The sequence below is a fragment of the Argentina silus genome (assembly GCF_951799395.1).
Source record: "Argentina silus genome assembly, chromosome: 16".
NCBI lineage: Eukaryota > Metazoa > Chordata > Actinopteri > Argentiniformes > Argentinidae > Argentina > Argentina silus.
In genome coordinates, this window is record NC_139670.1 from 2,574,652 (window position 1) to 2,602,477 (window position 27,826).

The following is a 27,826-nucleotide window of genomic DNA, read 5'->3' on the forward strand; positions in this document are numbered from 1 at the left end:
AACATCCAAGTCGGGTCAATATTTGATTGAGTTGATAACATTCAACTTGAATTAAATCAAAGCCGATCGGGAAAAACCCTGCCGTTTGTTTGTGGTGGAAATCGGTGAATGAAACATGTACATATATAGTATGTACATATATTCCATTTAGCTGACGTTGCAGTGAGTGCATAAATTTTTTAGTATCAAACACACAACCTAAGCATTGTTCGGGCCATGCTCTACCAACTGAGCCACAGAGGACCACAGTATGTGTTTGTTGTTCTGTTTGCAAATTCAACCAACGAGCCGCATTGACGCAATATGTGGTCGTAACGTCAGTGAAGCATGTCCAAGTAACAAGGTAATTATTCTTATTCGGACGTTTCCCCACAGCTCAATTACAGGAGTCTCTGAATAGATACCTCAGAGAGATTAGGATCCGTAAACAACGTTGTTTCATGATAGCAAACTATTGCTTTTCATTCACACATTAAGGTGAGGTCATTAAACCGCCACATGTTTGTTTATAAGACAGCAGAGCTACCACAAAGGAACATGATGAACTGTAACCCTTTAACAAATCATTATTCTGTTAGCGTAGCCTAGCCTACTCACAATCCGAATCATGTATCTAGTACCCCTCTCTTCTTCATGGACTGAATATTGACCCCGGGGGTTACTGTGTCATGGGATTGTCATAGAAGCAGACAATCATAGTATCTATAGTAACTACTGTACCGTATAACTACTTAAAAGCTCTGAACATCCATCATCGCACATGATCAAAATATACGCCATTTACCTGACACTTTTATCCAAAGCGACTTACATTGCAGTGAGTGTATACATTTCAGTACTGTGTATATATATGGTCCCAGCAGGAATCAAACACACAACCTAAGCGTTGTTAGCACCATGCTCTACCAACTGAGCCACAGAGGACTGTCAAAAGACAGTAAGACAGTGAGAGGGATCATTATCAAGGCCCGCTTTGAAGTCAATTTATCATTTCATCATTCAGGGATGTCCATTTGACGTCATTTGCATATGGTCGAACGGATCAAAATGCTATAAAACGCTGTATTGAACACTGAACCACGTCCAACGCCACGGATCACTCTGCCACCTATTCTCTGTGTCACCGCTCTCTTCCAAAAACCGCAAATATACCTCATCTTTAAGCTCACCGATACACTAAATTCCACACACTAACACTACAATCTTTGACGGCAGGATATGCACTGTATGTAATTCGAGTGACCTTCTTTTTCTACTGTGCAAACAGTTAGTACAGCACACACTCTGATAAACTACACCTTATCTCGGAGGTCATCACTCGCCTTGCCTAGATAGGGGAGTCATCCCAAATCTGAGAACAAAATCTATAATTGTGTGTTATAATTGAAAAGATTCATCTAATCTTTTATTGATCGAGGCCGAACACTGAGGGTTATGAATTGCAGCACACAGAACAGTCAGGGGTGGCTTGTCCTGTATCTGGCTTATCGGGTTGAGACGGTACAGTACCTGAGGGTTCGTAGAAATGTGTGCAAGCAAAATGTAAAACTTGAAGAAGGCCCTCAGGCGAGTGATGCCTGGACTACAACGTGCAGGGAAACGTCTCTACTGTCATTCCAAGAGCTTAACCCGCAATTTGCGGCAGACTGTTCTGAAACGTATCATTTCTTGTCTGATCTACACTTATAGGGGAAGCTGTAAGAAAGGGTGACAGTAACAGATGATGTACAGCACCAGTCAAAGGTTTGGACACACCGTGCCAAGAGTGTGCAAAGCTGTCATCAAAGCAAAAGGTGGCAAAAGGTGATTACTTTGTCTTATGATGACTGTTGGATAGATGATTCACTCACTTAAACAAATGTATTGTTGTAAGTCGCTTTGGATAAAGGCGTCTGCTAAATGGCATAAATATAACATGTAAACGTAAGCCTAGAGTTGATAGATGAGGCTCACGCTGGTGTGATGAACCAGGCAGATGAATGGGCCTGTGGGCGGGGCTGGAGGAGGGTCTGAGCTCTGCTGACTGTGCAGGGTTAGAGGTTGTAATAATACTCTGGGACAGGTCCTCAGGGCAGGGGATTACTGCTTGATTCCTTCTCATCAGCTTTCACCTCTCCCAGTACTGGGCCAGAAATGGCATGCATAGCTAAGGATTAGGACCCGGATTATACAGTAAAAATTGGGCATATAATGACTGGCGTTCTACCCGAAAAGGACAACATATCAAAGATGATTAAAAGAAAATCCAGGCCGTTTGGAGATGCTGTGTGTTCTGTGTGTTGATTGAAATGACAGATAACACTGAAACTGTGAGGAGAATGACTCAGACATGTGATGCAACAGCTGTCTAGGAAGACACACGTTGAGAGCTTTGAAGTCCTTCACAATTAAAACGATGCAGATCTCAGAATCTCAGATGTGCTAATTACATCATCTGTTGACTTTGTGCTTTCCTGTCATTTCAAGGTTACATACGCGGCTGCCGCACAATTATACTTGTGTGAAGTAGGGATCAACAAAGCATACAATATTGTATAAAAGCCTGTTTAAACTAGGCACCTTTACACAGTAGGTTGGAGCATAAGCCATTGAAACGACAGCCTTGGTAGGCAATAACTCAACCTCTGAAGAACAGAATACAAGTGCCTGACAAGCCTTGCCATTTGTGACTAAAAGGTGGGGCACTTTAAAGAACACATTATGGCGAATTCTGCCTCTGGGGGGGGGTCTCGTGCTAAAAGGGGTCACCGAAATAGTCTGAAATAATGCTCAGAAATGATCTCATTGGTCCAAAAGGGACACACCTCCCAATGCCCAAGAGCATAATCTTATTTTGCCAAAATGTATAAGCCTAAATCAAAGGATTGCGTGGTGTAATGAGGCAAGACACTGACTGATATTAAATAATAGGAGCATGACAACCATACATTCAACACTTAAGCAAAAGAAATTAGGTCAACAATTTGCAATTAAACTACCAATCGTGTTTCTGAGGGAGTTTGAAATAGTGGCTAGTCCTGAGTGATCTAAACACCAACCTGAACAGATACGTGTACGAGACATTTCATTAATCATTTGAAGAATGTAACATAAAGATATACTGTATAGTTTTCAAATCTTTTTTTTTTTTTTTTTACTTATGCAACATTTGTAGGAGTTGTCGGTCTCCCATAGCCTTCCATATAAGATGACATGGACCACATGCATCCCTGTCAACTCCCTCTCCGACCTATCAGTGAGTTTGATCCTCCTCCGGCGCTGTTGCTAGGTGTCCCTCTCTCTATTTAAACGGACGGACACATAAATAGCACCCCTGCCACCCGGTGCAGTCAGCCACCCGTCCCAATACTCAAGTTTCCGTCACACAAGTAATTCAATCACACGTGATCAGTGCCAATTCCCCACATGAGCAGCACTAGTATAATCATAGCCGTCAGTCATCGCCTGGGCCGGAACAATACGGGGAGGGCTTCTAGAACACTCAGCTGTCGCTGTCCGGCAGAGGTCCTTCACAAACCCTCCTTTCACTGGGGGCAATATCACCATCCATTACACCCTGACATTTCGATCACTGCAAATCCACCATCCCCGCCCCCCCTTAAAAAAAAAAAAAGAAAAAAAATCCCTCTGCTCGCTTGGTGTTTTTTTTTTTTTGCATTTTCAGTGTCGGAGGCCCTGAGCTCAGCTGGTAAACCCTCTATGCTGTAAAGGACAAATATATCCATGGGAAATCAAGTATAAGTGGGGGCAATAGCAGGAGTTGCACTGTTGCACGTGGTGTGTCTCATCCGTCACGTGCTGGCTGCCAGGGATGAGCAAGCTTGACACCCCCTTGGCGCATGGCAGGGGACCAGGATAACGTAATCCCCTGCAGCTGGTGATGTCATGCCTCCCTCTTTGAGAGGGCTCAATGGGGACTGGCCAACTCTGGCCCCACAGAGCCCGCAGACCAGAGGCCTCACACAGGGAAGGGTAGTGGGATTGTCTTGTCTGCCTTTCGGAAGAAGAAGAAGAAGAAGAAGAAGAAGAAGAAGAAGAAGAAGCAGAAGACAAAAAAAAACGTCTGTAGTGTCGTGTAGTGCAGAGACTTGTTTTAGACCTTTTGGGGGGTCGTCAGATTTGATTGAGTTTTGTTTCACCTGATTGGTTTGAGCAGAGCAGGACTTTGTGTCTTCAGAAGCCTGGGTGGTTCTGTGTCTGCTGTGCTTTGAAAAGGACAAGACCGAGAGACTGAGCAGGTATCTGATGCACAGGATGCACATCAAACGTCCTTTTGAAGACCAGTATGCTGGTACTGTGCACAGATAAAGCCCCTGGATAACCAACACCAAAGACATGCTGTAGGCTTTACAGCGCGCAGACAGTAGAGAAATGACCCACATCTGATGTTGTCCAAAGTATCTCCCTAGAGGCTCTTTTCATCTTCTCTGGGACCTTACACATCAAGCATACATCTGAGACTAAATCATTTGCCTGGGAGCTGTCTGTTCAAATGCTCTCTAGAAAAAAACAACAACCCGGCAGCAAGCACAGACGTGCCTGTGTTTACGTTGGCCTCGGCTCAATGAAACACATGGACTGTATTCGATCCTGCCGACAGTGTCAAACTCACTTCCTTTAAAGAGTTGATACCCCCATATTCACGTGCTTCATAACAGTGCCAAACTCTTTGGCTTGGTGGTGGTGGTGGTGGTGGTGGTGGTGGTGGTGGTGGAGGTGGAGGTGGTGGTGGTGGTGGTGGTGGTGGTGGTGGTGGTGGAGGTGGAGGTGGAGGTGGTGGTGGTGGTGGTGGTGGTGGTGGTGGTGGAGGTGGTGGTGGTCACACAAGGGACTATTCACTGGAAGCGCCAGAGGAGAGGACGGATGTGCCTTCAAATATTTCACATTGCTAGGGTGCCTGTGGGGTGAACCTAGCCTCGCCCCTTACCTACAAATGTGCAGAGATCAGCAATGTCCAACTAACCAATGAGGTGCACACGCACCAGACAGGGTTTATAGCATTGATCTGCAGCTCCTGTAAGCCAAAGCCATAATCCGTTTTCCTCATAGAGAATGATAAGAGATAATTTCACATTGATCTGGTGTCTCATCCCAGCCATCCCCATCAATAATTGTCTTTCAACGAGGGCATTGAATAAACCAGACATATTGTGGATTGGAGTGATAGGCTAAAGTCAATATCTCTGCACAGAAGGGCAAGTTATATTAGTGGGCAGCAGGCTACTCACACTGCACCATACAGGACTTTAAAAAAACAGTGTGATATCTGAACGTACAGTCTGTAACTCATGACAACAGTAGCAGTTGTTCAGAGTCCACGCAGTCCCTGTAAAAAACCTGTTCCAGTCAAGATATCTGTAAATAATTGAATACTGCAGGTATTCCACAGTATTCCACACACATAAATATAACATTATTAAGACGTTTGGAAAGAAGCTCCAACATCATTTCTCAGACAAATAAAGAAAGAAAGCACATTCTGCCCTTTCAGGCCGTGACTCTGAACCTTCTGTCAGTGTACACAGAATAGCTTTGTCCTTTATGCCACCGACTGTAATTACCTCAGACACAAATCAATGTCTCCTTGATGAATGATTTCATTGTGCTCCTATGTGTGGGCTAAACAATGGTACTCTTTTCTTGTACCAGCATCAACAGAGGTGATGAGAAAAAGTAAGACATTCAAGGTAGTAAACATGTTATGGTGGACATTAGCGAAGTCTGTAGGCATATAGTCAATACACGTAAAGCTATATGTGAGGTCACTGTCTTGTTTCTTGTTGTGATGTTACAGTACTTTGCTTGTTTGTTATACGCATAGTTCAAGTCCAGCAGTCTTATTGCTCGACACGTGCATACACACACACGTGCGTACACACACACACACACACACACACACACACACACACACACACACACACACACACACACACACACACAAGCAATAACAAGACCTGTGGAAAACCAGGTGTTTTTTTCACACAGGGAGCATGAGAATAACAAGCGGTGTAAGAGGACTGTGATCTTCTCTGTCGAAGCATCCTGGGAAACAGTGATTTACAAGAGAACATGTTTTGCACAGGGTTCACAAGGTCAGTGGTCAAAAGGGCATCTTCATTACAATTCCATGCAAGTTATTTCTGTCAGAACTGGCCAGAGAACATGCTGTAGCTGGTTTGGTTTCCACGTCTTTTGAATGAATTGTGACTTGTTTGAGGTTCTATTAATCCTGTGGAAGACAGAGGGTATGAAGTGGATTGTAGATGTAAATGTAGGCGTGCTGTGAATTGAGTAGTGCTGTGGCCTGGTTAATGTAATTGGATCCCAGTGAGGCATCCAATATCTATATATGGGTCACGTGACAAACACACACACAAATGTGCACACACACGCACACACACACACAAACACACAAACAAATGTGCGCACATACACACACACACACACACACACACACAAATGCGCACACACACACACACACACACACAAATGCGCACACACACACACACACACACACACACACACACACACACACACACACACACTTCTAAGTCAATAAAGGGGCCAAATATACAGTATGAATTAATATAGCAACAAAGCCATGCAGAAAATAGGCTTGACTTTGAATGAGAGAGAGAGAGAGAGAGAGAGAGAGGGAGAGACAGAGAGAGAGAGAGAGAGAGAGAGAGAGGGAGAGAGAGAGAGAGAGATAGAGACAGAGAGAGACAGAGAGAGAGAGAGAGAGAGAGAGACAGACAGAGAGAGAGAGAGACAGAGACAGAGACAGAGAGGGAGAGAGAGAGAGAGAGGGAGAGAGAGAGACAGAGAGAGACAGAGACAGAGAGAGGGAGAGACAGAGACAGAGAGAGAGACAGACAGAGAGAGAGAGAGAGGGAGAGGGAGAGACAGAGAGAGAGAGTCTTACATAAGTGTTGGAAAGACAGAAAGTAAGAAATGCATGTGTGGCAGCAGCAGCAGCAGCAGCAGCAGGAAAGGAAACATTCTCTACGGTCACTATTGTGTGAAGTCTGAGTGCTGCATGCTATACTGTACTATACTGTACTGTACTATACTGTACTGTACTGTACTGTACTATACTGTACTGTACTATACTGTACTGTACTGCTCTGTAGAGATGAATCCCTCATAGGAAAGACAGACACGCCACCTCACGCCTACCTGGCTCTTTACCTCTTTACCGACTTATTGAAACGTTATATCGCATGGTGGGCACACAGGACACACTGTACAGTAGCCTACTGTATACTGAGGATAGTCTGCTGTACCGTGTGTGTGTGTGTGTGTGTGGGTGTGGGTGTGTGTGTGTGTGTGTGTGTGTGTGTGTGTGTGTGTGTGTGTGTTTGTATGAAGCGTAAGGTGTGTGTGTGTGTGTGTGTGTTTGTATGAAGCATAAGGTGTGTGTGTGTGTGTGTGTGTGTGTGTGTGTGTGTGTGTGTGTGTGTGTGTGTGTGTGTGTGTGTGTGTGTATGACTTACCAGTCCATCACAGTTGCTGATGGCCACGGTGGCCTCGGGCATATCCGTAACGTCTCCGCTGAACACACAGTCGCCATGGATACGCTCTTTGGCTTTTTCCTCGAAGTCCTCCTGCCATTCCACAAAAGCACCGGGGGCAACCAGCCTTTGGTTGGCCCTCAGGCGGAGGTGCAGCTCTTTCCCAAAAACAGTGACGTTGAAAAACAGGTGTTGACCGGCGGAGGTGAGGGAGGGGGTCTCGGGGACGCTGCGAGCCTCCCGCCTCTTGCCAGGGGGCGAAGGGGCGCCTTTACTTCCAGTTGCAGCTGAGGCTGAGGCTGAGTCTGAGGCTGAGTCTGAGGCTGAGGTGGAGGCTGAGGCTGAGGCGGAGGCTGAGGCGGAGGCTGAGACCACGTGAGAAATATACCGGCCATGGGAGTCTGTGCTGAATGGCACGATAAGACCATATTCACTTAACTTTCCAGAGAGATTTTCTGATGGAACAAATAGTGAAGTGAGAATAACATTCACAGAGAGAGAGAGAGAGAGAGAGAGAGAGAGAGAGAGAGAGAGAGAGAGAGAGAGAGAGAGAGAGAGAGTAGAGAACTAGGCAGTCAAATGGGAACTTGAAATGCATGGAGTGTTCTATACTAACCACTCAACTAACATTATACTACTACTAAGACACTCACGATGCACAGCAAATGTGCTTGTGTAAATTGAATATTCCCAAATGGTAAAACAAAATTACCATACAATTTGACACTGGACTTTTGTGTAGTCTAGACAGCACTGTAGAATAATGGATATATACTGTAGGCTTATAGCAGGCAGTTGCATGACTAAGGTTTAGTTCATTGCATACCCTTTCAGATTGGGTGTGTGGGCTTCAATGTAGCATTCATAAAGACTTTAATCAGTGAACCATCACTCACTATCAGACATAGAGGGTTATGTAAGTCAAATATGCCATAGGATTCACTTTCAGAATAGGCTACACCAATATCTCAAAGTTGAGTATAAAAAAATAATGAAAAAAAGTTATAAATCATAAGAACTTACCATGTGATTTTGCAGTGTGTTTGTGATCCAAAAATATCAAACTGATTGAACAGTACATCAATAAATAAAAACAATCCATAGCGCGAGCTATTGTAGTATAAAGAGCTGCCACTTCAGCGTGAGTTGAAGTTTCCTTTCTATTGTAAACTTTGTAGAACTGCCACCCTCCTCCTGAAACGCACAGTTTATGAGAAAACTTCACAATCTTGAACTTCGGCGGAGCATTCAAGCATTCTGAACGTTACTCTAGACGCCAAACTGACGGGTATTCACAAGTTGTTCCAATCTTTTGGCCTCTGTTGAACTGTGCATAAACCAGGACAGCCCCATCCATTTAGTAAGGGAAAAAATCGGGGGTGCAGTTGATGACGACAACTCCCCGGCTAATCGGAGAGTTCAGAGAGAGAGAGAGAGAGAGAGGTGCAAATACTGTAACTTTCCCGGTCAGCCGTAGCCTGAAACTGTGCGGATGCTTATTGTTTATGAAAAGAGAGAAGCTAACTTAAGTCTATTACTCAACTCTAACCTTAGATATAAAGCGTTTTCCTGGAGTGAAACATCTGCCGCTCTGCCGTGCACCATTACGCACCGACAGAGGTTTCTCCAACTCCAGAACTTTTAAACCACAGCTTTAGTGTTCGCTAATTCTCACCCGAGGTCTGAGAGGAAGCACTGAAAACAAGTCGTGGCGAATTGTTTGGGAGAGAAGTATTGGAATGTGCATTCGATGTTTAACCCTTTAGTTTCTCTTCACGTTATGGCCAGTTGGCCATGAACTTCTAATTGACCACTCGCGTTATTGGGAAAATAGTTGATAGTTCAGTTTTCATCTAGAATTACAACTCACCTACATCGCAAAACATATTTTCATAGTTGGCAGAATCGTAATGCCTACATTTGTAACCTGCTAATGGTATATTCAGCCCTAACCCTAACCCTAACGTAACTAAATACAGTATATGAAAGCTAATTTATGTAATACCTTTCAAATGGGTCTTATAATTTCAGAGCAGTTCCACGTACTGGAAGAGGTCAAGGGAATTCAGATACATTGGAAGTACAGTATAGTAACAATTTCATCACCTCCATGACCAGATTGTAGAAAACTTCTTGAAAGGGTCAAATTATGTTTTCACAGAATAACTCATTGCAGGATGTATAACTGTACATACATTTGCATATATCATTATGGTATATCAGCTATCCTATTCATAACAGATGCCGTCCCACAACACTGACACCCACCTGTTGCACTGTTAAAAGATGTTTTTATAAATCAACAATATCATGAAAGGAATTATTTAAACCTGCAGATGTCACTATTCCATTTCTTCCACCACAAAAAAAAGGGGGACAAAATGAGTTCTATCCAGCCATTAAAGGGTCGAACGTGTGAAATACATTTTTGATTCTACTGCACTGTCGGAATGAGAGGCTGACTGCCTGGTTCTGGATGACTGTTTGGCTCTGAGCAACGTGTTGGCCCACGGGAGACACAATTCAACCCAGACCACACTGACTCATGCCATGACTCCACACAGACTTACTACTCAGGGATCTCTTACTAAGGCAAGCCATAGCTACAGGTTTCTGACTCAAGATAACAATTTTAAAAAAGCAAAGGTGTCTAGACTAGACTCAATGTTATTCCCCCCCCCCCCCCCTCACAACCCCCAACCACCACCACCACCACCACTGTAAACAAGTTCCCTGTGAGTGTGTCTGGGATCTGTAAAAGGACCCCCCCGCCCTCCACCACCACCACCATGATGCCTCCACCTCCACTCCGTCTGACTGTAATTATCTCCATGCTTCTAGGATGGTCAATGTGGAGCAGGTGTGTTTTTTTTTATGCATTTATTCCCCGAGGGTAGTGAGTCTGTATGGGGGAGAGGTTGACTGTGATCCAAAGCTCAACATTAATAAGCAATGGAAACTAACCACAGCATTAAGAGATGGAAACCATTAACTGCCTTGTAAGAAGTTTTATGCCATTTTTTTCCATTCATAGCATCGGTACAGTACATGAGGGATTTTAGTATATGTCCCGAAAGCCAGAATGACATTCCACAATATGCAGAGTATTCAATTAAAAGCCTAGTTTTTTCCCCTCGAAATGAATAGGTCCAGTCACAGTCTGCGGCTCGGTCCACACACCAGAATCATTTTCTACAACACTGAAAGTATTAGCCCTGACTTTGTCTTACATATGGGATAATTACTGCTAATCTGATCTTCATCTTTTTTTTAATGTTGTCAACAACATTCTTGTTAAAAGCAATGTTCCTAATTTGTGTAACTTCACTAAAGACATAATTATATTACTACTACTGCAAGAGTAAGTAAGCTATTTGACCAGTTTTTATAGAATATCCTCAAAGAAAGATGTTTTTTTTGTATGTTGTCAACAACATTCTTATTAAAAGCAATGTTCCTAATTTGTGTAACTTCACTAAAGACATAATTATATTACCACTACTACTGCAAGAGTAAGTAAGCTACTTGGCTTGTTTTTATAAAATATCCTCAAAGAAAGATATATAGAAAGATGGAGATTTATATCCCAGGTGCAGCAATTCTCCTGTTGAATTGTAGAGTTCACTATGGCCAGTATTGGTGTGAATCACGGCATACAGCACAAAGCAAGTGAAGACTTAGATAGATATTCACTCAAATCCAGGAATTGTAGTGTATTCTTTTTTTAGCCTTTTAGTTACCACTTATCTTTACTTGGCAGCTCAGAGTCATTAAAATCAACTGAGTCACTCAAAAGCAACTCAGAAGCCAAATCCAAGCTATTTAAAACACCCTTTCAGTCTTCCAAAAGGACAACATTACTCTGACCAAGTGATGAGCTCCTCTGACAGTCTGCTATGTGTAGAGCAGCAATTATACACGCCATGAGAGGGAGGGAGCAGCAGAGCAGCCAGCTTCCACTGGAGATCCAGCAGGGACAGGAAGGACTGAAGGCAGTGTGTGTGTGTGTGTGTGTGTGTGTGTGTGTTTGTGTGTGTGTGTGTGTGTGTGAGTGTGTGTGTGTGTGTGTGTGCGCACGCATGTGTGTGTGTGTGTGTGTGTGTGTGTGTGTGTGTGTGTGAGTCTGTGTGTGTGTGTGTGTGTGTACGTGTGTGCTGTGCTGTAATGGTACAAATAGATGGAAGGACTTGGTGTATGCACGTGTGTGTATGTGTGTGTATGCGTGCTTGCATGGGTGTGTATATGTGCGGGCGCGCGCATGCGTGTGTGCTGTGCTGTGCTGCAACGTGGGCTCGCCATGCCAGCATGCTGAGAAAATATGTTACTGTTCTTCTCTCAGATGCAGGGAGATACAAAGAGCTGCGAGAAGGTAGAGCAGAGAGAGGTCGCGCCAAGTTACAACCCTGCGATTCAGAGGAGCTGTTTCCACCGTGTGTTCCTCTGCCCCGGGTGGACAGAGGAGCTGTTTCCACCGTGTGTTCCTCTGCCCCGGGTGGACAGAGGAGCTGTTTCCACCGTGTGTTCCTCTGCCCCGGGTGGACAGAGGAGCTGTTTCCACCGTGTGTTCCTCTGCCCCGGGTGGACAGAGGAGGTGGAGGTCGAGGAGCTGGGAAAGAAGGGATGAAAAAAACGATAAGAATTCTCCGATTTGCTGAGTTGTACGGTCGACGTAGAAAACCTGACAACGTTAGGATGTGTCATAGATATGATAACACATTTGAACACAACCAGGTACTGCACTGTTCTCCTTGATGAAGAGGCATACCATTTAATGGGGTTGTAATGTCTGCCAGAGCGACGTCTTCAAAGGGCCGTGTACAGTATTTTACGGTGTACATCAAGGGTACATGAGATTAATCACCACCACGAAACACAGAGAGGGAGATTCCCAATATGAAAGCCCCCTCACCTCACGACTGTCATAACCATATCCCCCGTTTCATGTCGGGCTAATGGGTTCATTTCACCCTGGGGGGGGGGGTTTGATAATACTGTACAAGTTCCTTAGTCACAGTGTAATTATCAAAGGGGGATTGGGGGGGGGGGGGGGTGGGGGTAAGCCGTGAAAGGGCTTGGAGGGAGCCCTCCTGTCCAGGCAGTGTGCCTCCTTCCCTCCTGAGCACCACAGTGCTCGCCCATCTCCAGAGGGAAGCTTTTCACAAGAAGTTCATTACACCCCCCCCCCACCCCCACCCCCACCCCCCTCCGAGACGCTTACCTCTCAATGCAGCCCTTTGTCTCCTGTAATCTCGGGATCCTTCAGAACTGCTAGCTTGAGTTACACATTGGAGGGTATCTCAACGGGTCTGGAAGGCGTTTCAAAGCGGAGAGGCCGCTATATCATCCGACTGTGGTCTTCATGTCTTGAGCTTATCTTGACCGGCAGTCAAGTTGGCCACGTACTGCAACTGAATAGCTTGCCTCCGTATCCTAATGTTGTTTTTTCGTGGCCATACAGGACAAGAGAGGTGTCCTTGTTGCTACAGCGGGGAAAGCTACAACGAAGAGGAAATGCTCTTTTTAATGTAAAACAAAATAGATGGAAGGAGATGGTGTGTGCGTGTGTGTGCGCCCGCGTGTGTGTGTTTGTGTGCGCCCGCCTGTGTGTGCGCCTGTGTGTGTGTGTGTGTGCGCCTGTGTGTGTGTGTGTGTGTGTGTGTGTGTGTGTGTGTGTGTGTGTGTGTGTGTGTGTGTGTATTCGCAGGAGGTCTTTTTTGGATGTTTTGCCTTGTCCTGTACATCTGTTCAGCCGCCCTCACACCTTCCCCTGGCACTGCAGTACAACCACGCCAGGAAGGGCTGAGTCACGTAAATACAATCAAATAGATGGCGTGTGGACAGGACACACACACAAGGACAGGATTTCTCCTATCTAAGCCTTTAATATGATAGACTCAGCTAGGCCATGACTAGCCCCTTCAGCCAGTGTAAACTACAAAGGTCATTTAATCTAGACCACTTGGTTTCAATTTTCAATAATCCAGGATAGGCCGCAATGTGATAAAATCCTAACAACTTCCGTACTTAAGAGATAAGCCCGTTATGCACTTACAGAGGAGAGGGGAAGTGATCTGGGATATCAGGCTTTCAAAGCGGGGCCAGTGGAGCCAGGAGAGATTCACTTCGCTCTGATGTGCCGGCAGGTACCTCATTTGTGGGAGACGGTAATCCACGTGCAGTTTATAAACCTCTACAGACAGAGTTGCCTCCAGTCTGGTACACCTTTGTATGACTTTGAATTGAAGAAAGATTCCTTTCGTACGGTATATATATCGCATTATTATGCTCTATGTTGCTGCGTTTAAACGCACTGAACCGAAAGACTGCCTCCATCTACCCTGGCCTTTGAAATCCTCTCAGAAGACCGTGTGCGTTCAGACTTCTTACCACAGAGTTGATAGTCATCCACGTACTGCACCGTACTGTACTTTAAATTCATGAGGCGGATGACCTAGTTTGCGCTCTATATGCTGGCACAGACTGAAGGTCAAAGGTCAAGGGGTCAAGGAGCGGATGTACTGTAGGATCTGGAGAGGAGACGATGATAGGGAGGGAGGAAAAGGAAGCAGAGGGGGAAAAGACAATTATTTGGCTCTTTCTTATCTGAACGAAATCTCCACTTCACAGTCACGCTCAGAGAGTGTGTGTGGCCCGAAAATTGCTTTCTTGGGAACCAGCAGATACAAGCTGTTCTTCAGTGATAAGGACTGGAGTGATACTGAGAACGAGGACGACTGGTGTTGACTTCATTTGCATCGTTTATTTAGCCTTACAATACAAACATGAACATTGGAGACAAAATGAAATTGGCTGAAATAAACGTACAACTTTGCATCTCTGGACGAAGCTTGTTCAAATAGAATGTTGTGTACTTTTCAAACAAAAAACTGAAAAAAGGAACTGAAAATCGAACATTTTAGTATGGACGGCTGTATGTTAATTTATTTCAGAATGAGCTTTCTGAAGGCTTTCAACTCGTGAAATGAAAACCACTTCAGGGTAATAACTCCCTGTCGTTCCATACTGAGCAGCCATAGGATAAGTAACCCCCATTGTGAGTTTTCATTTCCAATACTTCAAAATAAATGACAACAACAACAACAAACAAACAAAACTGAAAGCAATAAAAGTGTGTGCTGGTTCACACCGGCAGAACAAGTTATAGATTCATGCCGAAACAATCCAATATACAGTACAAATACAGTCCTGGAGTGAACGACAGTAACAGATTGTTATCAATGAAGAAACAAGGACCCCACTAACAGAGTCTCTAAATAAACCTACTGAGGGGACAGGTTATTAAAGGGACGGTTGCCATTCTAATCATAAGGCAGGTTTCTAAGCAACATCTTCAAGTTCTCAAGCATGTACTGTACAACCGGACAAACCCTAGAGGACTGAAAGATTAACTAAAACAAAGATAACAAGTCTAAACTAGTCTCAACTTAACATATTAAAGACACAGACTGTACAGTAACACTTCTGAGTCATAAAAGTATGAAAAAAAAGTGATCTACATTTCATATGGAAAGAGCATTCTAGACTGACTGTATGTTACCTTTACTGTATATAAGCTGGACGCTTCTTGCATTGCAAGCATGAGCTACAGTCCTGAACACATTCTCCCACATCCTTCATAAATGTCAACCAAATGCTCTGCCGGTGTAAAGGGTTCTGACTAGGGCCATAATCATCAGTTGATACCAAATGTACAGTATATCTGATACCAAGCAGCAGTTTGGCCAGCCTTGACAGTTTCCGAATGCAGATTTTCGCAGTGCTGTATTACCGCATTACTGAATTCATGCAGCGAAGCCCGATGACATCACAGAAACTCCAACACTTTATGGTTGTGAGTCATCGAGTCCTCAACGGAACTTTCACCCCCAGTTCTAATGTAAAGCAGGTTCCGGAACCACAGAGGCGGAGCTTCAATAATCTCAGACGCAGAGAGCAAACATCAGTGGCATTTCCTCTGCTGGCCATATTCACCACTTTCCCTCCAGCAAACATTTTCCATAGAAGAAGAATTTACTCTACAGTATGTGGTTTTCTTCCCAGGGCCTACTGTAAGTATATGTGAGACTATATTGAATACTGCATGGAAAATATTACACTAATTCTTTGTTGACAGTAAATTCATGTTCACATAATATTTGTTTATCAGATGAAGTGAACTGTCTTTCTTTTCATTGTGCATTTGATAAACATTCTATATCATCTGTGGCACCAATGAAGATGAGGCCATGTTGTTTTGGTAGATAGATACAGTAACTTTCCTCTAAAACCTTTCAAAGGGCTCTCCATCTGTGAGGTTTAAAGGCTGAGCTTCTGGCAATGTTAGTAACCACTCTAACAAACAGCATTTATTGACCAATAAGAGTTGAGGCTGATGACTGACTCAGGGTAGCTCTCAATCAAAAGCTGTTATTTATCAAAGCAAATGTAAAAATACCTTATCACCTTAAGAGCACATCTGTGTGTGTGTGTGTGTGTGCGGTTTGAAACTTGACATTAATTAGAAAAGAAAATAATTAGCAACACAAATGCGAGCAACACAGACACAGAATAGATCTTAGGCTCTGGGAGCTTCCAAAACAGTTGGCAAGTGGATACAGTCTACTTAGGAACGCTTGAGTTAGTAATCTAACAGAGGTTACAGAGGCTGCTTTTAGCCATCGTACAACATCTGTTGTTTCTGCTAAAACTTTGAGAAACTTTTTAATACATGCAAATCCAGCCAATTAAATGTCTACTTCACTTTTTTCTTCTTCTTCTTCTTCTTCTTCTAAAAAAAGGACAAACATTAGTTGATTCCAATCCTATATTAGCAATTCAAAAAAAACAAAAAACAGCAAAGGCACAAATGTCATCTTGCATCTTGGTGACATTCAGCTAAGACACGTAAGAGACACAGGCAACACTGGACAGTATTAAAACATTGGCGATAAAAAAAACAGACAGTTAAAACATCGGTAGTGGGTTTGAAAAAGCAGTTATCGTAACACAGTCTTAAGACACAGGGGGTAAAAACACAAAGCACTGCATTTCTTTTCTTTTGTCTTCAAAACTTAAAAAAAAAAAAAAAAAAAAACACCCACAGGGGACGTTTGTTTTAGCCGTTCACAGTGATCTTTACTCAGACGAACTCCCCTCGGAAGGGCAGCGGCTGGACGTTCTGCTGCTGCCACCGGCAGCGCAGCTTGGCGAGCGGCGAGTCCTTGTGGTTTTGGAGCTCGGAGAAGCCCAGCTGGTTGAGAAGGTCGTAAACCCCGGCCCTGGCCGCCACCTGGAAGGAGAGGAGAGGAGAGGAGACAACTCATCATCACCAGAGAAAACAAAATGGAGTCTGGTTGTGGAAGCGCCTCATCTGCCACCTAGCAGAGGAGACGCACAGGAAAACAAGTCATCACCACCAGGGAAAACAAAACGGAGCGCGGTCGTAGAACCGCTCCACGTCGTCACTTCACCGCCAACGCACGGTTGTTTTAAGCACTCCTCTCGATAGATGACACGGGATAATATTTTTTTTTTTACGTCTGTTAATACGTATAAATAGATTTCACGTTGCCGTTAAAAGAAAACTGCTGGGTATATTTTTGGAAGAAAATAAACATTGAGATGACATGGAGACATTTGAGGGTGAGTCACCAGTACAGTACATGGGAGAAGCAGACGCGGCTCCCCCAGGACGGTCTCTGAAGAGATGGGAGGTGAGGAAGGGTTGAAGGGTCAGACTTGACTCACTGTCAGACAGCAGCCCTCTGCTGAGAAACAACCTAGTAACATCCCACCACACACACACACACACACACACAGAGACACACAGGGAGACACACACACACAGGGAGACAGACACACACACAGACACACACACATGCCGCTTCGGGAAAAACAGATTTAATATGCCATTAAAACTGTCACAGCTTGTCCGCTTCACTCTGCTGACTATTTACACGCCACCGGGGGTGTCCGTCCTTAAACCTCTCTCCTTAGCGGTAACAAGATCCAGCAGCGTTCTCACCCGAGGTCCAGTAATCACAGTTCAACTACGCCTGACTGAGAGGCTCAGCAATGGCGAATAGAGTCTCTTCAGAGACAGGTCAGGAGTCATGGCGATTAGAGACTCTTCAGAGACAGGTCAGGAGTCATGGCGATTAGAGTCTCTTCAGAGACAGGTCAGGAGTCATGGCGATTAGAGTCTCTTCAGAGACAGGTCAGGAGTCATGGCGATTAGAGACTCTTCAGAGACAGGTCAGGAGTCATGGCGATTAGAGACTCTTCAGAGACAGGTCAGGAGTCATGGCGATTAGAGACTCTTCAGAGACAGGTCAGGAGTCATGGCGATTAGAGACTCTTCAGAGACAGGTCAGGAGTCATGGCGATTAGAGACTCTTCAGAGACAGGTCAGGAGTCATGGCGATTAGACTCTTCAGAGACGGACGCTTGCTGCTTCCAAACGATCCCTAAAGAACCGAAACAGCTCTCTCTTTTTTAATGTTAACATTAAGCTTTTAGTGTGTATGGTCCTCGCCTCTGGAATAACCTACCTCAGGAGCTTAGGGTGTCACAAGCCATTAACACTTTTAAAAGAAACCTCAAGACACACCTTTGTAGCTCAGCTTTCTCTTAATCCATTTGCACTTCTATTTTTGTTTTGTTTTTATTTACCCTCTTAATCTATTATTATTTCTATTTCTATTCTATTCTCTATGTATGTATGTATGTATGTATGTATGTATGAAAGGCACTATATAAATAAAGCTTGATTAATTGATTAAGCTAGCTTAAAAGGCTGTTCAATACAATTGTGAAGTTCCAGTCTTAATATATGCATCGTCCCGGAGTTCAGATCAAAGAACGTTTTGACTCGGCTGAACACCAAGCTGTGCATTAAACAGCAAGCTCCTTGAAGTTGTTCAGGGAATTGCTCAGTACTGTAGGTGACCTACATTTTCAGCAGAAATGTACCTTGGGGATTTACCTTTGTCTGCTTAGGCAGCCAAGACGTAACTGCACAGTCAAATTAAGTAGAAGCAATTCAAGGAATTTATGACATCTGAAGTAGAAGCCCCATTCCTTGAAAATATTGAGTGCCAGTGGGATTTAAATACCAGTATTTCCTTACACTGAGCGTGCCAATGCTACTGTAAGTTGTCAGAACTGATGAACATGTGGCTATTTGTACAGAGCGCTGATGATATTTTGAGTATCTGCTACAGGATTTTTGCTATGTGGAATATGCTGATGAAGACCTACAGTATTATAGAACAATGGTGGAGAGATCATTGTTACAAAATATCCCTTACTCTTCAAACATTGATTATAGCTTCTAGGGCCAGCATTGTAAAAGGAAACCCAGCAAATCCCACTGTGTGGTGAATTCCACGGCCTACTCTCCGACCATGCTGAATTGAATGCTCTATAAAAGGCATACATTTCATGTACCACTGAAAACATTTTCAACAACCTATTGTGCGGAGGAGAAACACACTGAGTAACTCAACAAGAATGTTTGCATCAGCCTTTCTCCTCATTAGCTGGCTTACAGAATAAGGAACAAAGAAACACAGACCGTTCTCATGTTGTACCCTCAAGCCTGGCCTTGACTTTCCTGAGATACAGACAATCTATCATATTGGATCTCCTGTCATTATCCACAAAAGGCAGAACTCAGTACTGTACAGTATGTAAATGAGATTGTTACAACCGGCTCGCTAGGGGAAAGGGAAGCAACATAAAACCAGATGGATTTGGTAAATTATAGTTATTTTATTAACAAGGAACTTAGAATGTCGTTTTATAAAGGAACACGGGTAACACAGAATAGGAAAAAGGCCTCCTTGTTCTATGGACCAACACTGAACTACCAAACTATCAAACGATCGAAGGAATAACTAACTATCTAGCATTCTATGTACTGAATATGTACATAATATGAATATAAATAAACTTTGATTTGATTTGATTTTGAAGAGGGACGGAACAGTGGGTGCAGCTGCACTGCCATGGGCCCCCTGGGTCTGAATCCTGAGAGGAACCCTGGGTTTGTGCTGCTGAGCTCGGCCTCCTTAACCTGATCACCCATTCCACTGTCCAGCTGTCTAAATAGGAAACGTGTGAAAAATCGCAAGCGATGATAAGTCTGGCTGGACAGGCAACATCTGTTCTCGTGAAATCTCGGGGTCTTACAGTTCCGTGAAAAGGGTGTTGGGGGACTTAGCCCTAAGAGCTGTGGATGTCAGGGAGCGTGTGAGCTGGCTCAGGAGAAAGGTGAGCAATCGGTGATCCAGTGCTCTCTCTTCACTCAGTGGGCCGAATATGAAGACACCTCAGTGTAGGCGCACCCCCCCCCCCCCCCAGTTCCTTGTCTAATGAAGTTGCCTGTGTGTTTGGTGGCCAGTGTAGACAAACATGGCCAGTGTATGTGATTGTAAGACGTGCCTTTCATCCTGTATTGAGGAAGGATCACACATGCCAATACTCATTAGGAGGCTCCAGTGCAAGTCAGTGTGGGGTGGTGGTGGGTGAGGGTGGGAGTGTGTGTGTGTGTGTGTGTGTGCGTGTGTGTGTGTGTGTGTGTGTGTGTGAGGGGGGGGGGGGGGGGGCCTCACATACCAAGCGGGTACAGGGGGACAGGGAGGCCTCTGTAAGCACACATCAAAACAGCTGGAGTGACTGATTGGCTCCCTCTCCAAAAGGTATCCCTGGCATCCGCCACGCACAAGCCAGCTCATTGTACAGGGGACCGCACCGCGGCCGGCCAAACGGGGACCTCAACTCAAATGTCCTCTGGTGTTTTGACTCCGGGGGTTGCGCGGTACGGAGGGGATGCTGGCCCCGATGACGACACTGGTGATATTTGGACGCCTCGCGCCAGGTCGGAATGTTTGCTTTCGCTTGACATACAAATGTGGGCGACATCAACACCTGACCAAAGGTGCGCGCGCGGGCGTCGCCTCGGTGCTTGACGCCTCGCAGGTAAACTGCAGGAATGAAATGCAAAACAACCACGTTTTAACAGTGACGTACAGCACCAGTCAAAGGTTTGGACACACCTTGCCAAGAGTGTGCAAAGCTGTCATCAAAGCAAAAGGTGGCTACTTTGAAGAATCTAAAATATAAAACATATTCTGGTTCGTTTAACACTTTTTGGTTTACTACATAATTCCATATGTGTTCCTTCATAGTTTTGACGAAAAAACCATTGAATGAGAAGGTGTGTCCAAACTTTTGACTGGTACTGTATAAGGATTGTATCAGCGAAAAAAAGACTTTCAGGAAATTCAATTGAGGCCCCGAAATCGATATCCTACTGTACGCATGCAGCCACGCGTGTCAGTCATCGACAGACTGCAAAACGCACATTTCCACATGCCTGTCTTTAGTCATCCTCAAAAGGCAAAACAAAGAACAGAGGAACCATACCCGCCAGAACAAGATTCCTACCCGGCTAGAACTGTAACACCGCACTCCATGTGGCACTTGGTGATGTGTGTATTGACTGGGGGGGGGGGGTCACACCAGTTCACACCACCCACCCAGGACAAGCTGTACTGCACCACCACCACGCTGGGCATGGGCCTGTTACATAACACTACACCAATCATCTGCCACCCACCCACCCACTACTACCCACCGACGTCATTGACCTCTGACCCCCGCCTCTGGCTGCGGGGTTGTGTCACTAATGATGGCGCTGCAGTCGCTGGCGTTGGGGCTAATGACGGTGGGTGTCGGAGGACACGGACAGTGACCGCCGCCCCCCGCTGCGACCGCCAGCTCCGCCAACACACAACACACCACAGGACTAATCAGCGCCTTGGCAACCGTTCACGTTCAAAAAGGGGCAGGTTCCATTGTACATCTTTAGAAACAAAACTGGGGTATTTATTTTTTGAGGGTTAGGGAGAGAATAAATACATACAGTACCAGTCAAAAGTTTGGACACACCTTGCCAAGAGTGTGCAAAGCTCTCATTAAAGCAAAAGGTGGCTACTTTGAGGAATCTAAAATATAAAACATATTCTGGTTTGTTTAACACTTTTTTTGTTTACTACATAATTCCATGTGTGTTCCTTCATAAATAAAGAAAAAATAAAGAAAAACCATTGAATGAGATACAGCATACTGAAACACTGAAAGTGAACAGTAATGATGTTTTTGCGCGTGAGCGACCACAACATGAGGGAAAACCAGATAAACACCTCAGAGTGACAGAGAACCACGCGTTCCTTTCTCCCGTGTGGATTCCTTCTGTCACGTTGAGAGTTAACAGCATAACTGTGCCATTAGAACCACTCTGATGCACCACATATATTCCCCACTCATAACAGGAAGGATATGTTCCAACCGACCTCACATATTTCTGCAACAACTGTTTTCATAGCAATTGTTCTGGTCTATTTTGGAATTCAATGTTTTTACAGTCGAGAAATCTTTTCAGATCCGTTAATTCCACCTCAATATGAGCGGCGTGCCATGAGAGACGCTCACCATCAGATTCCCGACCGTTTCGACCTTCGGGCTTGTTTTTGCTCTGACTGTTGATAACAAGAGAAGAAGAAGATAAGGGTAGTTGACTGTTGATAGCAAGAGAAGAAGAAGATAAGGGTAGTTGAACATAAACCATGGGTTTCGATCGTAGATAACAAAGGAGTGTGTGTCCTGGCATCTCCTCATCTCCTCATCTCCTCATCTCCTCATCTCTTCATCTCCTCATCTCTTCTCCTCATCTCTTCATCTCCTCATCTCCTCATCTCCTCATCTCTTCATCTCTTCATCTCCTCATCTCTTCATCTCTTCATCTCCTCATCTCTTCATCTCATCTCCTCACCTCCTCACCTCATCTCTTCATCTCCTCATCCCCTCATCCCCTCATCCCCTCATCTCCTCATCTCCTCATCCCCTCATCTCCTCATCTCCTCATCTCCTCTGCGTGTGTTGGGTACAGGAAAACCGGTGGGCCGATGGTTCAGAAGTATGGGAATGCAACTGGCTTGACGTTTTAATCTCTTATCAACACCAAACATATTGAATGTATTTGCATATTGCTCTTACACACTCTCTCTCTCACACACACACACACACACACAAAACCAAACAAATGACAGCATTTTTGTTTTTTGGTAGTATATGGGATAAAGAATTTCCCCGCTGCTTATCAGCAAGAATTTACATTACAAAAAATGTTTTTCTTTGTTTCTCTGGGTAATGTTTGTGAAACATTTTGTTCTGAAAATCCGCAAAACACAAGGTTTTTGTTGTACATGCAGTCTGAAGACATTCCATGTTTGTCTTTTTCATTCCTTTCTAAATAATGTTTGTGTTGCTCAGTTTCCAGGGTATGAGGGTTGCGGAGAACACTGATTGTGGGCCTCAACACTATTCCTCCCCGGGGGTGAGATTGGCTTGTTGTTAAAGTTAAAACAAAGGTCCTCAGTGAACAACGCAAATCTTTGGACAGTTTTCACAAAAAATCACATCAACTTTGACTTGAAGTTAATGAGAAACATGACAATGGACCATTACTCTGTGCGGGGGGTGGCGGGGTGTGTGTGTGTGTGTGTGTGTGTGTGTGGGGAGGGGGGGGGGGGGGTTTAGCGGGACATTCATTTGTTTGGAATGCCCATAAATTCCAGGCTTTACTGTAGAGGCACAGCTGGCCAAACCAGGCCGAACGATTAAGGCAGCAACAAAAACACAGAGCCCAGACATTATGAAGTTCAATGTGTGAAGAACCAGGCCACAATAGAACTAGAATAAGCTTGTAAATTCCAGGGGGAAAATCCAAATGAAACTCCGGTAACGGCTCACAGCACACAAACTGGAGTGCACACACACACACGGAGACACACACACACACACACACGGACACACACACGGACACACACACACACGGACACACGGAGACACACACGGACACACACACACACACGGATACACACACACACACACACACGGAGACACACACACACACACGGAGACACACACGGACACACACACACAGACACGGACACACACACACGGACGACACACACGGACATGGACACGGACACACACACACACACGGAGACACACGGACACACACGCACACACGGAGACACACATGGACACACGGACACACACACACACACGGACACACACAAAGACACGGACATGGACAGACACGGACACACGGACACGGACATGGACAGACACGGACACACGGACACGGACACACACACACACACAGACACAGACACACACGGACACACACACGCCTTTCCCTCCTCTTTCACAGAGGCCATGTTTTGCTCCTACACATTTGACAGCTGCAGAATGTAGTGCCAGTGACATGTGTGGTGTGGTGTGGTGGATAACAGCTCGTTTGTTCCGCCTCCTCGACTTTAATGAAGTTGAGGAAGGAAAGTGACAGACTTGTGCGACTGACTGTAAATTTGGCAAATCTAAACGTACTCCATTCAACCAGAACATTGTTCACATCAGCTTCTTGTCTTTCATTTAACTTTTTTCCAAAACAGGCCTTTGCTATCGCATTCGTCCTCTGCTGTCCCCAGACTCGAGCCTTCCTGCAACTGAACAAATTGCTGCTCCACAACAAGCAACAACTATTGCTGGTACGGTACTAGTCCCTCAAACGCAGGTCCTTCCCTCGCCTCCTCTCTCTCCTGCGCTCACATTGCCTCACAGAAGTTTCCATGGGCAAATCAAGGAAGGATTCAATGAGTCATTATGTGAGTAGGCGCGTGGGGCACACAGGGGATTGTACGCGCTGTATCAGATGGACGAAGCTGGAAAGAAGCCACACGTTTCCTCACAGCAGAAGAAAAAAAGGCTGACGGGGTCCTTTCTGAAAAGCCGTACTGTAGCAGCCATTATCCAGAGATGTTGATGGGCCAGAGGTATGTACTGTACTGTACTGTGCTGTGCTGTGCTGTGCTGTGCTGTGCTGTGCTGTGCTGTGCTGTGCTGTGCTGTACGTCAGGGATGTGAAACAGGCGTGCCCTGACGACTGGTGGAGGAGTTATTCCAGTAATAATAATAATGATAGCTGCCGTGGGTGGATGGTAATCCTGTCCTGGTGTTTGAAGCACAGTAGGGTTACAATTGATTGGAATGGTCATAAAGGTGATATAACATTGGTCGAGGTCAGAGAGTGTGTGTGTGTGTGTGTGTGTGTGCAGATACAGCCTCTGGGAATGTGTGTGTGTGTGTGTGTGCAGATACAGCCTCTGGGAATGTGTGTGTGCGTGTGTGTGTGTCTGCGGGGGGGGGGGGGGATACAGCCTCTGGGAGTGTGTGCATACGTCCGTGCATGCATGTTTTTACGCGTGTGCGTGTGCGTGTGCGTGCGTGCATGCGTGCGGACGCCGGCCTACCTGTTGCATCCACAGGGTGAAGGAGCGCTGCCAGGAGTCCTTCTTCTCCAGGTGCAGGTAGGTGTTGAAGAGGATGAGGTACATGTAGCGCTCCAGGTACTGCAGGCTCTTCAGCTGCTGCGTCTGCCTCTCCTTCTCCGTTTTACTGCTTTTGATCTGGAACCACATGACAGGGACGACAGGCACATTAGAGACTAGGCTCCAGAAGATTGCAGTGACATACAGTACCAGTCAAAGGTTTGGACACACCTTGCCAAGAGTGTGCAAAGCCGTCATCAAAGCAATATTTGCACTGCAGAAACATGTTCACCGACCGTTTGAAAATGTCACACAATTTCTTCCACTGGACTCACATCCACAGTCTATGAATATGAGACTGACATGCCAGCAGTCAAACATCAAAGTTGACTTCAAGCTTATATAACTTCTCATTTCTGGGCTGTGAGATTCCCATACATCCCCCCAGCGGGCTTGGACAACATGTCCGCTTACTGTTGGCATCATCTGACTGTCCATTCTCCCCCCCAAGCCTTCAGTCCCACCAAAGGCACCGTCTACTTCTGTTTCTAGTTTAAACCACTTGACATATCTGTAAACTGCATAGCACTGTCCCAATCATCAAAAGCTTGCTCTGCACTGCATATAAATGAAAAATTAAAGCGTATAACCTCATTATGTATAATAATAATGTACTAACCCCAACCCTTTGCATCAGTAGACATATTAAAGTTGACATCCTCAGACTATATTTGGCTTTGTGCCACTTGGATAGTCAATGAAAAGTATGTTTAGCAAGTAGGCTTCTGTAAAATACCAACATCACACAACTTGAGTATGTAAATGGGTTTTAAAGCTTGTGAAGTCCTCTCTCTCTCTCTCTCTCTCTCTCCCTCTCTCTCTCCCTCTCTCTCTCTCTCTCTCTCTCCCTCTCTCTCTCTCTCCCTCTCTCCCTCCCTCCCCCTCCCACCATCACAGCCTCACAGTTGGTGGTAAAAGTGAAGAAAAATGAACTGTGATGTAAGAACGGACTGATGAACTGAAGGAAATAGGTGATGCCCAGATGCCCTTTAAATCGAACAGCGTTTAGAGGCTTGGGGTGGAGTAGGGCGCAGGAGGGAGGCTTGGGGTGGAGTAGGGCGCGGGAGGGAGGCTTGGGGTGGAGTAGGGCGCGGGAGGGAGGCTTGGGGTGGAGTAGGGCGCGGGAGGGAGGCTTGGGGTGGAGTAGGGCGCGGGAGGGAGGCTTGGGGTGGAGTAGGGCGCAGGAGGGAGGCTTGGGGTGGAGTAGGGCGCAGGAGGGAGGCTTGGGGTGGAGTAGGGCGCAGGAGGGAGGCTTGGGGTGGAGTAGGGCGCAGGAGGGAGGCTTGGGGTGGAGTAGGGCGCAGGAGGGAGGCTTGGGGTGGAGTAGGGCGCAGGAGGGAGGCTTGGGGTGGAGTAGGGCGCAGGAGGGAGGCTTGGGGTGGAGTAGGGCGCAGGAGGGAGGCTTGGGGTGGAGTAGGGCGCGGGAGGGAGGCTAAGTGGCGTGAGTGGAGGCAGTAGCCAGTACAGGACCCTTTCACACAGGTAAAAGAAGAACATCATATACAGTACGACCAGGACACAGCGCTGTCAGGACGAGTCAGTAGAGTAGAGAGTCAGTACAGTAGAGAGTCAGTAGAGAGTCAGTAGAGTAGAGAGTCAGTAGAGTAGAGGGTCAGTAGAGTAGAGAGTCAGTACAGTAGAGAGTCAGTACAGTAGAGGGTCAGTAGAGTAGAGAGTCAGTAGAGTAGAGAGTCAGTAGAGAGTCAGTACAGTAGAGAGTCAGTAGAGTAGAGAGTCAGTAGAGTAGAGAGTCAGTAGAGAGTCAGTACAGTAGAGGGTCAGTAGAGTAGAGAGTCAGTACAGTAGAGAGTCAGTAGAGTAGAGAGTCAGTAGAGAGTCAGTACAGTAGAGAGTCAGTACAGTAGAGAGTCAGTAGAGTAGAGAGTCAGTAGAGTCAGTACAGTAGAGAGTCAGTAGAGTAGAGAGTCAGTAGAGTAGAGAGTCAGTAGAGTAGAGAGTCAGTAGAGAGTCAGTAGAGTAGAGAGTCAGTACAGTAGAGAGTCAGTAGAGTAGGTTGATTTTAAGTGCAATGACATTTTCAAGAGTTTGTCTTCTTGACCCTTCCATAGAGGACCCAATGCAGAGACCGTTTAACCTTTCTCTCCCTTCCTCTCTCTCTCTGTCTCTCTCTCTCTCTCCATCTCCTCCTCCCTCTCTCTCTCTCTCTCCCTCCCTCCCTCCGTCCGTCAGTCCTTCCCTCCGTCCCCATTAGTAGACAGGATGCAGGAGGCTCTCAACTCGTCCCTGGTGGCTGGGAATCCTCAGGCCAGACATTCACGGTGACCTCAGGGAGGCAGGGGTCAATGAGTCAGCACACTGCTCTGTGTTTAGAGCTGCTCGAAATGGCTGCCCGTCCGGCCAGGGGCCAGGGGCTGGTATAAGGGGGTCTGAGACGAGGGGGGGGGGGGGGGGGGGGGGGGGGGCGACTAGCTCATTGTACCATCAGCAGTCTTCCAGAGCTTAGGTGAGGAGTGTGCCGTCTACAAGACTATGAATAACACAGGCATTTGCACTGCCCCAGAGGTTCAAGCTGAAGGGATATTGAGTTTTATTAAAAGGTCCGTACAGTACGCCGAAGGTCCAGAAGCCAATCGGAAACAAATTAAGGGACCTCTGCACCGCATCAGGAATTACAAATCACCAGTTTCAAATCACTGAGCTTGTTTAAGGTGGACTGGCGGAAATACAGACCTTTGAAATTCTGCAATCTGACCAATACAGGTTTGAAATGTGCAATCTGATCATTCCACAGTGGAATGGCGCAACAGTGAGGGAGCCAGAGGAACTTCCTGCCAATTCCCAAACAGGAGTCCCAGTTTTCCCAGTTTCGGAAGCCGAGGAGGAGGCTCTCTG

At 45.7% G+C, this 27,826-nt stretch overlaps 2 protein-coding genes across 2 annotated transcripts in view; both read right to left on the reverse strand.

Moving 5' to 3' along the window:
* The window catches only part of adamts14 (ADAM metallopeptidase with thrombospondin type 1 motif, 14), a gene marked incomplete at its 5' end in the record, with an annotated part of 41,293 nt that extends 32,677 nt beyond the window's left edge, over nucleotides 1-8,616 (reverse strand). The window contains 2 exons of the mRNA XM_083687292.1: nucleotides 7,497-7,969; nucleotides 8,538-8,616. Of these exons, the coding sequence (XP_083543418.1) occupies nucleotides 7,497-7,969; nucleotides 8,538-8,616 (552 nt within the window). The remainder of the gene's footprint in view (nucleotides 1-7,496; nucleotides 7,970-8,537) is intronic.
* A 5,643-nt stretch (nucleotides 8,617-14,259) lies between these two features.
* pald1a (phosphatase domain containing paladin 1a) overlaps nucleotides 14,260-27,826 on the reverse strand; it is a 45,770-nt gene continuing 32,203 nt past the window's right edge. Inside the window, exons 19-20 of the mRNA XM_083687328.1 lie at nucleotides 24,896-25,051; nucleotides 14,260-16,803 (exon numbers count right to left, since the gene is read on the reverse strand). Of these exons, the coding sequence (XP_083543454.1) occupies nucleotides 16,654-16,803; nucleotides 24,896-25,051 (306 nt within the window). The 3' untranslated portion in view covers nucleotides 14,260-16,653. The remainder of the gene's footprint in view (nucleotides 16,804-24,895; nucleotides 25,052-27,826) is intronic.